Source organism: Agelaius phoeniceus, chromosome 1 (assembly GCF_051311805.1).
Source record: "Agelaius phoeniceus isolate bAgePho1 chromosome 1, bAgePho1.hap1, whole genome shotgun sequence".
NCBI lineage: Eukaryota > Metazoa > Chordata > Aves > Passeriformes > Icteridae > Agelaius > Agelaius phoeniceus.
Window position 1 is genome coordinate 145890878 of NC_135265.1, and position 18003 is coordinate 145908880.

At 36.6% G+C, this 18003-nt stretch overlaps 1 protein-coding gene across 2 annotated transcripts in view; it reads right to left on the minus strand.

Annotated features, from left to right (window-relative positions):
- ADCY8 (adenylate cyclase 8) overlaps positions 1–18003 on the minus strand; it is a 116180-nt gene that overhangs the window by 34819 nt on the left and 63358 nt on the right. The window contains exons 6-8 of one of the 2 annotated variants that reach the window (XM_054632042.2): positions 10993–11151; positions 6799–7069; positions 891–1088 (exon numbers count right to left, since the gene is read on the minus strand). In XM_054632042.2, coding sequence (XP_054488017.1) covers positions 891–1088; positions 6799–7069; positions 10993–11151 — 628 coding nt within the window. The remainder of the gene's footprint in view (positions 1–890; positions 1089–6798; positions 7070–10992; positions 11152–18003) is intronic. The other variant, XM_077189043.1, reaches the window with a different exon arrangement.

An 18003-nucleotide genomic window follows, 5' to 3' on the forward strand; every position in this document is an offset into this window, starting at 1 on the left:
CTGAGGACTAGTCTCTCATAAATCAAGTAAAAATGTCTGTTTTCCAGTGAAAATAAGAGTGTTGATGGAGAAGTAAGCCTCTGTGCTTTCATTTCCCTGCTATTTTTATTTTCTTTCAAGTGCACATAGTATTGTAGACCTGCTGTTGCTGCACTGTCATTGCAAGTGAGATTGTCAAAGAAAGTCAATGAAATTATTTGAGACCTGTGCAACTTCACCCCGTGCCATCAGCTTTCGAGGAGTGCTCTCCCATTACCTTATCTTTTAAAACTTATAACTTACATCTGGATGTAGACTGAAAGAGAAGTTAATGAGATCATATTGCTGTTGAGGAGCAGCAAAGACACAAACCATATCTAGCTCTTAGAAACAGGTTTTTTAAGAAGGATGTTTAAAACAGAGAGTTGAAAAATTACTCTTGACTTGAAATAAATATATTGCAGCTGCATAGAAGACATCAGAGGGATTCTATGACTAAATGGAAGGAACATATCTTTATAAATATAGACATGTATTTTTTTAATAGAAATGTAAGTTTATTAATATGCTCAATCACCATTAGTGCCAAAGTAACCTGTCTGACAGTAAACTGCTTGTACTCAATACGAACTTCAACCCAGCCAGTGGCTGCTGTTTTCAGAAACTGAGTTTGTTCAGTGTACATATTTTCCAACAAGGAAATGCAATAATTTCAGCATTATAGCACCTGCATCATGTCACTGTGTATTTTGAACTCTAGCTCAGCCCCGCCTTATGAAAACTGAAACAAAATTAAAAAGAAAAACAAATCAAGAAAAAACAACACAGGCCAGAACCTACAGCTTTTCTACTTCAGTGAACATTTATTACAATTTGAGTTGTGAATATTGCAGCTACCAAGCCCCAGCTACCTTATGCTCCAGGCTGGAGTCTTTAAACATCAGTGAAAAAGGCTTGATATGCTCTCTTCTCAATTTATCGCCACTCCGTAAGTCGATGGTGTGCTCTATTCGCTTGTTAATTTCCTCAGGCCCAGACTGGACATGCAAAGCTTGTGCAAGATGGTTTGGAAGCAGATTTATTGAATTTCTTGTTAGGGCAGCCAGAGTCTAGGGGAAAGCACATGCAAACAGAATAAACCTGCTGGTCCCCTTGGGTTAAAAATGCAATGTTTTAGTTCATGTTGCATTGCAAACCATTACAGCATTCCATGCAATTCATTCAATGAAATCTATAGAAATGTAAAATAATAACTCTGTTCCACTAGACACATACAGCACATTAAGGTGGGCATTTTAATGCCTTCTTTTTTACAGGCTAGGAGGTTTGTTGCTGCACTGAGCATTAGGACTATATCCCACTTTTCAAATCTGATATTTAATCATTAAAGCATGCATGAGGGGAGTACACACCAAAATCACAGCAGAATATCTGACTCAATGGTGTGTTTTAATAAATAAGAATGGAAGCCATATAAAACAAAATCCACAACAAAGGAGTAATGAAGTTTTTTTAATCTCAAAGTTACTGGATGTGTGTAGTTAAGGAACAGATCACTTAGTCAGGAGTGAAGAAGGTGACATTTCTGATTACTTCAGCATGAGTTTTCAGATAATATGTTCTTCTTCACTACTGGTATATTTCAGCCAATCTAACATTACAGTTAGGCTATATGATTTAATTTAACTGTAATTCATATTAGTATTTAAAATATCATCTCAAATGCATTATTCCTTTGGTATTTCAATGACTAATCAAAGGAAAAAATGAAAATACTTTTGCTTCACAAAGGAATTCTAGCAGATATAGTATGAAGGGTGTTTCAACTTCAGCAAAGAGTTAGAGTTTGCTTTCATAAAAAGAATAACTCATTCCCATTTCATGGTGCCATTACATGACACAAACCACAGTGAAGCAGCTCTTTCCCACTTGAATGGGAAAAGAAACTCTACTACTGTAATATTCCCAAGGGTTAAGAAATGTTAATGAATGGAAAGGATGTGAAACTTCATACATCATAGCATAAGACATTTCAGCATTATTATGGGTGGGAAATAAAATTCTGCCTGAGAAAATTTATTCCACAGGTCCTTCCTGAAAAGACCTTCAGCTCTATCTCCTATTGGGCATTGTTGAAACAGGAGCTTAGGATGTTTTGTTACCAGATGCCCCTGGAAAGCCAGGGGTGATACAAATTTTGTGATAGAAATTCTTTTGCATCACAGGATTACATTGGGCAAATGCTGTAGGGAGGTTTCCCTTGTTGATATTCAAACTATAGAAAACAAACATATTCTAATGAATCTTGGGCAGCACATTAAAACACAGAAGGGTCTCAGGTACCAACTGCCAAAGCCCAGGTGACAACTTTACAATCCTAAAATCAAATCCATGGACTGTGTAGTCACAGATAGTATTTCATATTCCATCTTATTAACAGTAATTCAAGATCTCAAAATACAGGCAGAAAATCTTCTCTCTGTTTCAAAGTGAAAAGCAGTTTTCCTGTTTGTTTAGTAGAAAAAGGGCTTCAGTAGAGAAGGTTTGGGATGACACTCAACTCGAATCCTCCCTTCTTCTGTCTAGCAAATCACTATTATCAACATTAGGAGAAAAAAACAGTATCAAAGAAACTTTTCTCATGCTTAGGTTTTATATATGTCTGAACTCATATCTTGACCTGAGAGGAAACAATCAAGGCAAGTGGATAAATGCTATATTATTACACACTGTGACACTACTTTAGTTTAAGTACTCCTATCTCTTTTAAACTGAGCTAGGAAGAAAAGCTTTTATCAATTTGTGGTGTCTGAAAGGGCATGAGTGTGACTGAAGTCCCTGCTAAAGGATAAGATCACATCAGATGGTGGTGTGTAAATTGATTCCTCAGAATTACAGTTTATTTCTGTTTCTGCGCTGGAAACAAGGGTGGAGAACGTCCCTAATGTTTTTGATGAGCATTTTGTTTTATTTATACAAGGAAAATAATCTCAGTTCATTCTGTTAAGCAACTATATTTTGGTTAAATTCTATTTTAGGCTGTGATTGATATGAAGGCTTGTCTCCTTGCTGAATGTATGAAATGTTTTACATCTCATGGTAGGTGAATATGACATAACATCACCACTATGGCCATGGTGCCTGTAGTATTTTGCAAAAATAGACTCTGAATTTGCATTTATATTCACAATATAACAAGGAAATTCATATTTTTATTTCATCATTTTCTCTCCCTCATATACATGCACATACTTAAAAAAACTGCTTCCCTGTGTTTAGATATAAAAGCAATGAAAAAACATCATGCAAATTATTGTCTCAAGAATAAGTTCTAACCACATTTTGTATATTATCCCCCTCTTTGCTCTGCATCTTTTAAGACTTTATGAAACACAAAGAAATATTGATTCTTCCTATTATCTCTCCTTCACTTTTGTGAGCAGCTCTGTGGAAGACACAGTTGTGAATTCTACAGTGGGCTTTTGGAGTTTTCTGATGCTGACAATAACCATTGATCATACAGGAACAAACACAAAATTCTTTTAAAAAAACCCCAAAACAAGAAACCCTAGCCAAACTTGCATCTGAAACTAAAAGAAGATTAATTAAAACAATCAAATAATAAACTTCCTACTTTAGACAAATTTTATAGAGACTTTAAAAGATTAGATTTTACTTTCTTTCTGGGAAGTTTTCCTGCAAAAAAAAGTCCAAGCACACAGCTCTCAAAACGAATGGAAATTTTTAATCTGTAATCTGTAATTTAGAAAATCTTAGGAAGGTTTCGAATTACTTTTTTCATACTGTGAGCATCATGTTTTGGAAGGAAATAGGAAAATAAAAAGTCACATGCTTAAAAAGACAGATAGGATTTAGCTCAAGAGGAAGACACCTAAATAAGGGTGTGTACAAGTTTGGTGTCTACATGCTCAGTGTCTAAACTTCTATTTCTTTCAATACACACTGCAGATACTTTCAGTTGCCCAATCACATGTAGCTGTGGTCAGCAGAGATGCTCTGGGGACTGGACAATAGTCAGGAGCCAGAAGGTGTGGGACAAGACACAGGGACACCATGGTACCACTGGTCAGTGGTGAGCACAGCTGGGCAGGGCTGGGGCATCTCAGCACAGAAATAAACAATAATAACAATGGGGCAGCTGTAACACACAGGTACCTTGGCTTTGAACTGATTTCCATCCTTTTCTTTAGACTTGTCTGTCATCTTGGCAGTCTTTTAGTATAATTTCTATGTTCACTGTTAAGCTTTACTACAACCACTACTAAGGTACACCTAAAGGAGACAGACATTTTAAAATGTTGTTTTTCCTAATTCACATCCTGACAGGACCATCAGGTGCCTCCACCAGCACATCCAGTGACCATGTTATGCTTTCAGTTACTCCTTTTCTAAGGTACATGGAAGAAATCCAACTTAAACTGCCATTAATTCATTCTAGAGGAGGAAGCCTTTTCTCTCTTGAAATAAAATAACTTCTGTTCAATTTTCTTTGCTTTAAGAAAGAACTCCAGACACTTGTTTCAATAACAGAAACCCCCATTTACATTGGGCACGTCTGAATTTCAGACAAGAACTTGCACCCTTGGCTTAACTCACGATCAGAGCAAGGGCACATAGTGATACTTGGGCTGTAGATGGGTGTAGTTTTTGCTAATATCTGTGACTGCCTACATAAAAAGTGGTTATTTGTTTCTTACTCACATAAACACATCTACAATTCATGATTCAGGCTGCTCATAGAACACAAGTTCAAGGTAATGAGTGTGTGTTGGGATAAATTTGAGTTTGGCTTAAGAACACCCCAGAGATTTCTTTTCACATGCTTCCTAACATAACTGGAGTTAAAAGACACATGTGATCAATTGCTCAAATTTTGTTGTAATTTATATTGGGTAAAGAAATCATTTAAATTCAATTGGCAAATATTCAAACATACAGAGTGATTCACTGCTGGGTTGCTGCTTCTACAATTCTCAAAGCCTGCTGCTGACAGTGACCTTTAAGCTGCTTAATTAGTGTTTTTAAATGCTTATTCTGTCCAAGACTGACACACCTCTGGAAAATGCTACTACATCCTAGTATAATTTAAATCTATCATCTGAATTTTTTAGCTAAAATACATTATTTATGAGCAATACTGCCCATTGTCTCAACTGTAAATTAAAAATTACATAATAATTGAATCATACATAGAACAGCAGATTTTTAAAATCTTGTCTCCACCAAAAGGCTTATTGTTAAACTGTGTTATATAAAATTACAGCTTTTCCCAACACCACTTCAAATTCTTTAAAAAAACCTGTGAGAAACTGTTCTAAATGTAGATTGTTTATTGCCATAAGAAAAAAAAGTTTTAAAGAAGCTGTTAAGCTATGACTATTTCAATTACTTTCAAGTCCTTTTTAATAGTACTAGGAGTTGATCAATAATTGGATAAACCCACTAATCCTTCAATTTTTTTCTTTGTCTTTCTTAGCATCAAGGTCAGGTTTAGCCGAGAAAATGACCAAAAAAAAATGAAAGCCTTCTCTACACAGATTTTTTTGGACTACAGAAATTGGAATATCTTAAAGGGAAAGAAATAGAGACAGATCACAAGATATTGACAGCAGCATGCGCCCATATCTCTACTCCTAATGAAATGACAATATAGAGACAAGTCAACAAAATACAGAGAATACTGTAAGGCAGTGTACATGCAGATGCACAGATGTACAGAACATATATAAAACAGGTGTTTTACATAACAGCAAACTGTGCCATGCTCCAATTCAGTTTGAGGAGATGAAGACACTGCTGTGGTCTGACTGATTGTGAGATTTTATCACTGCTGAGCACATTTGTAAGAAGCAGAAGACAGTTGACAAAAGTAAGACCTCCACACAACAATGCTTAAGGTTCAACAGACAGTTCAGACAAGTAGGAATTAGGGTGTGCAGCAGAAGAGAGGATCTATCATGTCATTACAGATCCCTCAAAGAAAATGAAAGAAAACTTCAGCTGACCTTGTGTCATAAAGACTCATCAATCCTCCAAGTGCAGTGAGAAGAGTGGAGTCTGAGGGTATTTTAACCTTTCCATCTTTAATTCTCTAAACAATAATGATTTTTTTTTTTTTACCGTACAAGAATTGTTGGTTCCCAGGTTGCTGGCAATCAGCCATGCAGTGCTTTTGGAAAATATCTGATCAGGAGAAGTTGCTATTATCTCATATTTCTATTGAGCTACAGATGTCCTTAGAGTCTAAATCATCTGCTAGTGAATTTTAATTGTATCTTAGAGTATGAGTTTTTAATTTTTTTTGTTAAAAAAGTAAGAAATTAAGAACCTGATTTCACTAGGTGGTTTTTTTTCCTTCCCTCATGTATCAATAAACTACTTTATGTGTTTTCCTCTGGGAAAATGCCCTTTCCTTCATCCCTTTAATTTGATGGCCCTACATTGAAGCTATGCAATGAGATAAACACTCTCACTAGAATGTTCCAGTAGTTTAGTAACATTAGATTTATTTTTAATTACTTTGTGGAGTGGTTCAATTAAAACTAAGCCATGCAGCATTTAATTTCAGTTGGGAAAAAGAAAAAAAAAAACAATGAACCCAAAATCTCTGCTTCACTGGCATTTTCCCAGTTTAAATACATGATTTTTCTGCCTTGAAACAATTTGTTCAATCCTCTGCTGTTACAGTACGTGTTAGAATAAAGGTTAAAGATGAAGTTTCCTCCTCTGAGGCCTCCATTGTTGAAGTGCACTCCATCATGCATTCATCTCAGTGACATTAAAGGAAGTTTGACTTACGTTTTGTTTTCCCACTATGTTATCAAATGGAAGTTCAGGGCTCCAGGATCCCTCTGTAAATGTAGCTCCACTGTTTCTCCTGTCAGAGGAGCTGACAGCCTCTTTCACAATATCTTCAGGTAAAGTCAACAGACTCTCCTCAGGTTGTTTAATTAAATAAGTCTCAATGTTATGTTTCCTCAGGAATTCATTGCGCTCTTTGCCATGCCCTTCTTCAACTTTATAATCCCCATTCAGGCAGTCCAGAGTGGCTTTGGAGATGTGAATCCTCCTGCATAAGTGAAATAAGTAGTAGCAAATACTGATTGTGCTCTACTATACATAGGTTAGAAGGAGGTTTTGAACTCTATATTGTTTAACATCATGGATAAATACAAGGTTTTCTATTGCAAACAATGAATATAAGCGCATTTAAAAACATGAGCTTTATTTGTCATCAAATAATCTCAAAATATGTTTACATCAATAAAATGTCATTAATGCACAAAGTCCTGTCACAGGAAAAACATTTTGACATTCACACTTGATATATTTGCTCATAGTTAATAGTTTAATGGGAGGCCTTCCTAAGTAAAATGCTATTCTGAGTGAAAGAAAATTGTACTTCAGGGAAGTATGTTGAGAGAAAAATAAATGGTAGGCATTGGAGCAGTTTATGTGAAGGTCTTTAATTTCCTTCAGTTTCCTGAGGTAGCTTAAACATTTGAAATTATGATCTGACTGCACCTGAAGTGAATTAGGGAAATGTGAGAACTATGCAAAGGCAAACAACATAATTATTTCTATTAAGACCAGGCAATGAATTCAATAAGCTTTGGCCAAAGTGAAGCTGAATTTAAGAGACTACATGCAAAAGAGCTCAAATTTTGCAATGGTATGATAGGAATTTGGATGTGTTCCAGCCAAACTATTTTTAAGGAATCTTCATGTTCCTGCATGTAGGAGAATTGCAGACACCTCTAGAGCCCATCAACATGGTCAGCTATGCTATAATCTACAATGCAGCATCATGAATGAAGTGAGAGTTGTTCATTAGGCATTTATCTGGCCCAAAGAAAATAGTTGTAGTGACTTTGAACCAGCTGATTTTTTAAACTTTGGGTGTATGTCACTTTCTGAAAGACAGACTTGCATACAGATCCTTAATAGTCAGAGTGAGCTGAAATTCTTGATCCTTTCTTGATGACACACTCTACGTTGCTTTTCTCAGGCACCACAATTTGGCTTCCTCCTGTGAATGAAATGGTCCTAGCAAGTCCCTTGGGAACTTTCTTCTATTACTCAAAGGATGCCAATACAGAATTAAACTGCAGAATACTTTGATGCAATAAAAGACTATAAGGTCATATATGATGTGTATACATTGCTAGAAAATAAAGTCCTGGTTGTATTTAAGCAGTGTGAAGTGCCCAGGAGTATCACAACTTGGCACAAACTGTCCATGTGGAGCATTCAATATCAACATCTAATTAAAAGATCAAAAATTTGTATCCCAGTCATTTTTAGGCTGTCTCAAATTCCCTAGTTCTTCCCAGGTTTTGTACAACTTTCTCTTTCTAAAGTCATGCTGTTATTAAAACTCATTATAAAACCAGTAAAAATGTTTCTCAAATATAAGCAACTTTTGGCCTGGACTGAAACAGCAAAGCATGTGACCTCTCAGAAAGATGATGAATTTCCTAGTCCTACGAAATCCAAAAAGGCTAAATTGATTTAAGTAGAGTACTAACCTAAAACTAAAGAAAAAAAGAAAAAAGAAAGAGAAAGTGATACACTAGTTGCCAAGGTGACTGTGTCTCTCTTTAGATTCAACTAATATAATTTAGGAAATAAGGCCTTGAAATTTGGATTTTATGATGGATATGATAACAGCTTTACCAGAGTATGGAGATAGCTATTAATGTGATGTGCTTAAATGGGCCAAATATTAATAAATAGTTGGCAGATTATAAGTATTTGCTGGCTTCACGTTTTGTACTGCTTAAAAAAACTTAAAATGTCGAGAGATATCGTTTAATTTTCTACAAATACAGTACACTGGAAACCTGAGTATTGAAGTAAAAAAATATTGCCTGACCTACTCTTGAAAGCATATCAGGCCTACAGTGTTAGATGACACCTGTCATTGGGACAACATTGAAAATTAATTATTACCTAGGATTTATGCAATTCACTACTGCAGAGTAATAACCACATACACTAAGTAAAAACTATTAGAAAATAGAACCCTGGCAGAAGAATGTCACTGATTACCAGATCACAAGATTTCCTTCTCAGGTGCTGTGGACACATCTTTGACTCTCAGAAAACTGGAAATTACCATTTTTTTCTCAGTGCTCGTGAGTGCCTTCCCCACAGCAGCTGGTCTCTGCTGGTTCATGCTCCTTCTGTCAGGTGCAGTCTCTCCCTGCATCACCCGAGGTGGATGGGGCTCAGGAGGACATGCAAGCATTGAGGGGAAGAGCTGAGCCCCTTCTTTCCTGTTTCCCATCCTCAGCTCCTCTCTCCACTATGCCTCAGGAAAATGCTGCAGTTCATTTTTGCTCTTGTTTCACACCCTGAGAGCAGCACTGCTCATAACCCCAGGGCAGCTTTCCTGGTGAAGCTGCTCTAGGAAAGGGAATGACCTCAGTATTGCAATAAATAGGGGGATTTGGATGCTGGTGGCAGGGAGAAGTAAGGAGAGGCTGAAATGAATTTAACTGATCTATTAAATCTGCTCTGCACACTAGGAAACTCTGATGTAAATCACTATTCTGAGGACTTGGTTCATTGCTGTCACATACAGGCTTTGTTCTGCTGGCACACTGGTATCCAGGAAATCACTCTGCTCTGACAGACTGAAAACCTGCCAGGCATTTTATCTGCAGCATTTTATCTGTGCATTTTCTGGGTTATTCATTAATAGCCAAACAGCTTGCACACATTAACAGCAATAGACTCTGCTTTTTGCAGGTGTGAATGGGGAGACTTAGATGATCAATTTGCTCATGTGAACAAAGCATCCTCTTAGTCATCTGGGCTATCATGTGGGATAAGTAGCAGACAATGAAATTTTTTTCTGAAATTTTATACATGAGTGACATATGCAGAGTACAGAAGTTGTTCTCAAAGCATGCAGAATTTCATTTTCTGCTAATTCCAAGAATATATATTAGAATAAAGGTTTACTATGTAGAAATGTGGAAGGGGCCTGCATTTGCAATATATGGAGCAAATTTCCTTCCAATTTCCTGGGAACATGACAGCTCTGACAGATCCTGATGTGTGTGGAGGGAGGACAGCACATGACTCAGTTTTGATGACTTAAAATCTCTGTCATTCAAGGTGACAGCACCATTTAGATTTTTTTCCCACATAAAGATGTCTGCTGCTATTGCTTCCAAACTCTATGGCTAAAATTGGAATTGTCTAGGTGATCTTTTCTACATCTTTCATCAGTGGCAGGTGGGACTGAAAGTGAACAGAAGATTCCTGCAATCACAACTGTTCAAATCTAGGATTTGTAGCTTCCAAACTAGCAGGATATATATCAAGCAGAAATAACATTCAACTTTCAGGTGAATCAGCCACATCAGACACTCAGATACAGAAAGAAACTAGGCTTTTTTTAGTTGAAAAGCATACATTTTCACATATAGACAGGTTAAGATAAATATCTCAAAACATCTACTAAAGCATTAAATTATTTTGACAAATTATATTAACAGAGATCCTGCTGTTCATAACAACTTGCTATTAGACTATTGACCCATGAACATGTAATTCTTCCCACAGTTTGTGCATTATAAAATAGAACAAATTATAGCTTTGTACCTCATAGCATTGTTTGAATGAAAAAGGTGAGAGAATGAAGCCTGGAAAATCTCATGAATGGTCAACATCTAACTGGGAAATCTGAGCTACCTCTGAGGACTATGAAGGCTGAAAACAAAAGATGGATCATTTTGAGAAAATCAGGGGTAACAAAGAAAAATTAATAATTTTGTCTTGTCTTTTCAAATGGCTCTACAAGCAGACCATTTCTACCTTTTTTGGCTATATCCTCACTAATCCTTGCCAACTGCAAAATAGCAAAAAAAAAAAAAAAGTCATAGTTGATGAAATGATGTAAAACAGTTAATCTCTTGGCAAGGTTAACAGTGTAATGTGCTGGCAATGTTTTCTATCTGTGGGAAATACACTTTGCCTTACCCAGGAATTCCACCTGACTCGAGTTTGTTTGCAATATCCACGTCCCATGACCAGACATCAAACTGCCACTTTCTCAGGCCCAACACTCCACACAGAACTGATCCAGAATGAATCCCTATTCTCATGTCAATGTCATGCTTTGTTCTTGATCTGACATATCTGTTAAACAAAACACACAAAGAAAGAAGACCAGACTTATGAAAATATATGCCACAATTTTCCATATCATTTTGAAAAGGGTATGATGTAAAATATGATGTCAATTAGCTGCAAAGTGCAGTCTAGCCTGTAAAATGAAGAGAGAACTTTCTAAATAGCAAAGGTAGAAGTAGTGATAAAATTACTCTAAAAGCCAGGTTATCATTAAACACTCAATTGCATGCATGGCTCAGTGCACTCTTCTTATTTCAATCAGACAGACAGGGAAAAATAGAGAGAGAATAAGATGACTGAGTGAAAATATTTTGTTGGACTTATTGAATGCTTTAGCTTGGTACCTTATAAAAGGTTCAGGAACAGTACAGAACTGTTGGAACAGTATGGAACAGTCAGGAACAATGTGGACAGTTCAGGAACAGCAACTATTTTCATCAAACCTGTCTATTCTTTTATATTCTTGTGTATTTTTTACTTATTTTCAATTTTTAAAAAAATGTTATTGTATTGACTGGGATTTTCCAGAGTTACTTTTTGTCAAATTATTATTTTCATTAGATTTGGTCAGAACACCATTTGCTCTGTCATGACAACCATGTGAGTTTAAAATCTCTGGGGTGGTGGTGACCATTTCACCTCTCAAAAATAAACAACATATGAGCATATTTGTTAAGAGACTGCTTTTCTAGTTCTGTTTGTGTGACAATAACTGTTTGCACCAGAAATAGTCTTAGAGCTAGTGTTCATTAATCTTTAAATTGTGTGTTCAGGATAGGAAAAGCACATTGCTACTGCTGGTCTACAAACCTGCTGTGTGTCTGTAAAGAGCCTCATCTCTACAGTCACTGAAGTCAATAGAAGCACAGCAAGATCACACTACAGAGCAGGGAAAGAATAAACAGCTCTATTTCACTGCTCTGAAGTTAACTGCCCTTGCTTCAGATGCATCAGTAATGACCTTGACAGTTCCTCTGTAAAGGAGAAAAGGGTAAATTGCTTTCTGCATTCAATACTTGAGCTTTCATTGTTGCAATGGAGCACCAGCTCAGTTTGTAAGGGAAAAAAAACAACCAAGAGTTCTAAAATGGAAACTAGTTGCACAAAAATGTGAACAATTGAAAATAAGGAATTCATCATTTCCCTTCCCTTCAGATTAGGAAAAGTTGGAGAAGGGCAGGCATATGATAAGTCTCAGTGCAGTAGTTTGCCTACAAGACCTGTTCATCACGTCAGGACGCCAACATATTTCAGCTAAGAGAAAAAGGTTTAAAATAATAAATCATAAAATAATAAACAAAGAAACTTTGCGAAGGTATTGATCTGTGTCCTTATAATTAAAGCTTATAGTTTTCATTTACAAATTTCTTCATTTCATGCAAGCAAGAGGGCTTGAAATATCATAATTATACAAAAATTACCTGTCCCTGGAAGATGGGATATGCTTCCTCCACATTGAAGCACTTTAAGTGTTGTGAGAGCAACTAATAGAAGTGAGACCACTGAGATTTTAATCTGTTTTGAATAATTTTTATATGCTACAGAAATATCTAAACTGATACTTGTAACTGTCAGAGGAATTATCACACAACCTCTCTCATGACTGTTTCCCCAGTCTGCCTTTTCCTTTTGTTCAGACTAAGATAATTATTTTTAATTTTACATTTGATTTCCTTATCTTGAAATAAAAGATAATTGTATTTAGAGGAATAATTGAGCAAAAAGCTTTTGATTGAAAAATGCTATCAATAAGAAGGGCTTAATTTTAATAAAATGTTTTAATAGACTATATTTATGTAACCTTTTTCTATACATGTATAGACACATGTGCTATTTTACCAATTTAATTTCTATTTTACCAACTGTCATGTCCTGTGATGAGCAGCTGAAGGCTCTAGGTTTGTCTAGTTTAGAGAAGAAGAGGCTGGGTGTGACCTCATTGCTCTCTGACAGCTTCCTGAGGAGGGGAAGGGGAGAGGGAGATACTGAGCTCTTCTCCCTGGGATCCAGTGACTGAAAGTATGGGAATAACTCAAACTCCGTCAGTGAATGTTCAGCTTGGACATTAGGGAACATTTCTTCACCATGACTGTGGCCAAACAGTGAAACAGGCTCTCTGCTGAGCTGATTGATGCCCCAAGCCCATGATCAAGGTGGATTTGGACAATGCCCTTAACATGCTTTAACTTTGGTGACCTTTGAATTGGCAGGCAGCTGGACTAGATGGTCACTGTAGCCCCCTTCCAACTAAAATAGCTTATTATTCTATTCTATTCTATTCTATTCTATTCTATTCTATTCTATTCTATTCTATTCTATTCTATTCATTTTAAATACTGTAAATTGTGGTCTGGTTCTTGTATCTTATATGAGAACTCACACATGCAGATATCACTGGAGAGACCAGGTACAAACAATGGTGCAACTGAGCAATGTGCCCCTCTATTTCCAGAGTGGCCACTAAGTATTCCTGGATTTAACTTGTCCTTTGTCATAAAAATATGGGGATGGCCTGAGAAGGCTTTGGCATCCTCCATCAGCAGCACAGGACTTCAGAATTTGTCCTAAACCTCACACAGCTCCTACTGCAGACACTAATCAAGGTCCTCTCCCCCTCACCTTATCTGTCTCTCACAGTCTCCCTCCCACATAAAGCAACTCTTTATGTGCTGCTCAGGTGATATTTGATCTCAGCTCTTCCCCAGCAGCCCGAGTGGATTTGGCCTCCTGCCTGCACCCTCTGGCTGAGGACATTCTGTTTCTCTGTCTGCTGCAGTGCTGGGGCACATGCAGGGCTCTGTCTTTGCATCCTCCTCTTGGCATGCACAGCTCCTGGGTGGATAGGTGGGAAAATAATTGCAGGAAGGGACCTGATCGCATGAAGTAACAGGCATAGTCTGAAATGTATTTTAACAGCCCTGTCCAGGACATGAATCAAAGCACAAGGGTGATCTAGTCTCATTCAATTTACTTTATTGTTTGCAACACAAGACTGAAAGGAGAACTGTTGATAACCTGTCATGGAAACAATAGTCTTCATATAAAAGTTTTTGTTGTAAGATATTAAATTGAACAAAGAATAAATGGTTTGCTTTATTTCAAAATTTCTCTGCAAACACTAAAAAAGTTTAAAAGTGAGATGATTTTTTACTATGTAAGAAGTCATGGAGTTATTCTTTTTTATTTAAAATTGGGAGTGATGTGGGGTGAAAAAGATTTCTGAATTATGTAAAGAAGGGGACTTAATCATGGTCAAATCTAACTCTCTAGCAGCCAGACTAGCCCATACTTTAGGAGGTTTTGTTTGCATACAGGTATAGGAAAAACAAAGCCTGAAATAACAAAGCCTGGATCACCTTCATCAATAGTGGTAGCTCTAACTTATTCAGAAAAAAAATTCTCAGAAATAATTGCATGTACTAGATAAAAAATGTAGAGAAAAAAATTAAGAAAGTCCATTTTGCAAAATCTCAGATATTCCACATCTAGTTCTTCTCTCTATTAAATTTATTCAACTGTCAATGAAGCTTCTAATTAAAAAAATGTATTTTCTTCAACTACTTTACAAGCTTTTTGCAGATACATTGACAAAGTGTATGCACAAAGATGCATTATTGATGATCTATACAGCAGCCCTCTTTGCCTCACAAGTGCTTTGATATCTTATCCAGGATGAGGTAACTGTGACTGGTGTTATTTTTGTCATTCATCTCATTTCAGTCTAGCCAGAGATAAAAAAATGCAATGATTTTAATTGGATCTTGGCATTTCCTCCTGGTCAGCATTCTTTGATGGGTATTTGATTTTTATGGTGTTAATTGAAACCTTTCTTATTTGCATGAAGAAGGTGAGCCAAAAGTCAGAAATTTGCTTTTCAGCCTTTTCTGTAGCTGTCAAAAATCTGACTGCCCTGGAATTCAGGCCCTGAAGATTGAGAGTGACACACAGGCTGCTTCTGTGCTGGCCAGTTCAATTGTGCAAGGTTATCACTATGCTTTGAGATTCTTAAAACAATCCAGAGTGCTTTTTCATTCTCAACAAGCCCTTTCACATCCTGTTCCAGACCATTTCTAGTAGGAATTTGCATTCAGCTGTCTCGTTTTGGAAGCAAAATGACTTCAGAAGAGTGGAGTTGGCCAGTCCGTTTCACTTTTTCTCAGTGATGGTAAAAATTCTCTGGGGTTGTTCAATTTACCCATCAAGACATGGTTATTATCATCCTCATGCAGGTGAAATATGAAAGTCCATGTATTCTGGTTGAAGTAAATAAAGGTTTTAGCTGACTCTGCTGAGAGCAGAAGGATGGACAGGTGATCTCCTGTGTCTCCTGCTAACTGAAATGTCCTTTCATCATAAGGTTCAGTTATATAGGGAACATTTTGGTTGGACTCAACAGAATTACGGAATTTTCCTAAAGGAATTCAAATGCTTTTTGGTGTTGACATTACAGGATAGTAGGTGAAGTAAGGTAAGTGATCTTTTCAGTGTGACTCTGGGAACTGTGTCATGCCTGTGAAGGAATTATCCATTATTTTAGAAAAGCTTGGTAACAGTATACACTAAACTACTGAACTCTTTGAATGGTACAGTGCAGGCAATGTGACCTGTGGGATGTAACATTTCATAGGTGAACTTTACACAAGTTGAATTTACAATTTAATGTAGATATTTTCCCAAGGAGCCAATTTAAAATAGCACCAGGATGAGTTTACCTTGGATTGAGAACTGTAATCTAATGTAGGCAGAAACTATTACCTGGAGAATCTTCATGTTGTCACTAATATAACTGACTTGCTCTGAGTTCAGACAGAAACTGTAGCTACATGGGCAGAGTTAATACTGCTGCATTCCTCTTATGTGAATCTGCTCTGAGAAGCAGGAAAATAATATAGTACAAGGGACCACACACAATAGAAGTTTGTTTTTTGATTTGAAAAGTATGTTATAAAAATATATATAATCATATACATATATATGTATATATATAGACACAGTCCTCTGTCATTTTTTCCAACGTGGCCTCGACTGTGTTTCATGGTGCACTCAAATGAAAGAGGTCACAGAAGTGCATGAACTCATTCATCTCTACCTGTTTCTGTTCATATCATCATCCAACAGCAAAAACAGGGAAGGAAAATCTATTCTGGTGTTCTCTCCATTCAGAGTCAGTGGCTGAAATGGACATTGGAGGTGACAATATGATAAAGTGTCAGTGAGAAACCTATATTCAATCTTAGAACTGTCTGAAAAGTGCTGGTTGAACTTGTGAGTATGTCACAATATCCCTTTCCACCACCACACAGAAATGACGTTAAGCCTTCGTTTTTGGGTTTGTGAATACATCCTGTCTTCTGTGAATCAGAGATTATTGCATCATAGGAAGAGCCTTGTAGATCATAGGAGAAATAATCTATTATAATATGACCATATATTCTGTCATAATAGTTACTCTTTCAGATGGCTTTTAGTGGGAAATGATCCAACAAATGAAACGGCTCAGGACTCCTTGATTCACCAAACAAGTATACCAGCACAAGGGTTTGTTTGAATTTCCAGTGTTATATAAAATGTGCCATTTCCATCATTACAGTGTGAAAGTGAGTCCTTGAGGAGCTGAGTCTCACACAATCTCCCTTCCCCTCTACTCCCAGTCACAGAGGTTTTAGGAATAAGGACATTTGAGAAGGTGGTGCTATTCCTGACAGCCACTTGCTTGGGTGATAATTGTTAAAATGAATTATCATGAAATAATAACTGTTAAAATGAATTATCATCTCATGACTAAAAGTTCCACTGGAATCCTGTTTCCATCAACAGTTAGTACAGACAGTCATTGGTACCATAAAATTAAACAAAATGAGAGTTATTGCTGCCCATGAAAAGATGTGAAAACCAGCTGAACAAAAGAACTCCCTGTGAAAATCTTGTCCTTTTTACTTTAATTCACATTTCTAGCTGCAGAGAAACAGAATTTTACAGGTCTTTGGGTTTTGCAGCACAGATGGAATATGGCTTTTTTCTCCTGCCGAAATGTGGTGGAGCAAAACTGCCTTACTTTGGAGTAAATATCAGATTCCATGCCATCTTCCTGTGGTTAAAAGTCACTCATCAATTGTTCTCAACAGTTAAGGGAGCAAAGAACAAGAAGACAGATTGGAATAACAATAATAGTGCTTCTTTTATGGGATTTTTAACAAAGCATGGTGTTGCAAAAAAAAAAAAAAAATTACAGGGAAAGATAAGGATCTTGAATTATTTTGTTGAGTTCTAACCAGTTCCTTTCATCTGCAAAAAGAGCAGTGGAGCTGCAAGATTCAAGCTTAAAATCAAATTGTAGACTCTCAATTAACAATATATTAACAATTTAGCTGTATGGATTCAAGCTGTATGAAAACTCAAAAGTCCCTTGTGAGACAGTCTGTCCATGTAGATTTATTTTACATGTTGTGTAATGAATGGACCTGACATTCTTGTTCTGTTCCCTTTGGCCATGGAGACATCAAGGACAATAGAAGGAGTATTCAGCCATGGTATCCATGGTATCTTGAGATCACAGGGGTTTTTTGGGTGCTGCCTCACCAGAAGGGCTGTACAGGTGAGTACAACATTGCCCATCTCAAAGGAGAGAAATGTTTATCTGTATAACTTCAATGCAGTTCTCCAATCTGAATGATGGTTTTGCATATCTTGGTCATCTCCCTATTATTTTTAACTTAAAAAGTATTTATTTTATGCAATCTTCTGATGAAGATAAAAAATTTTCTAATCATCAAAATGTCATTTCTGTCATGTTTTAAATATAGTAAAATTCTGTGGGGACGAACATGATAAAAAACTCACTTTTATAAAGAGTATTTT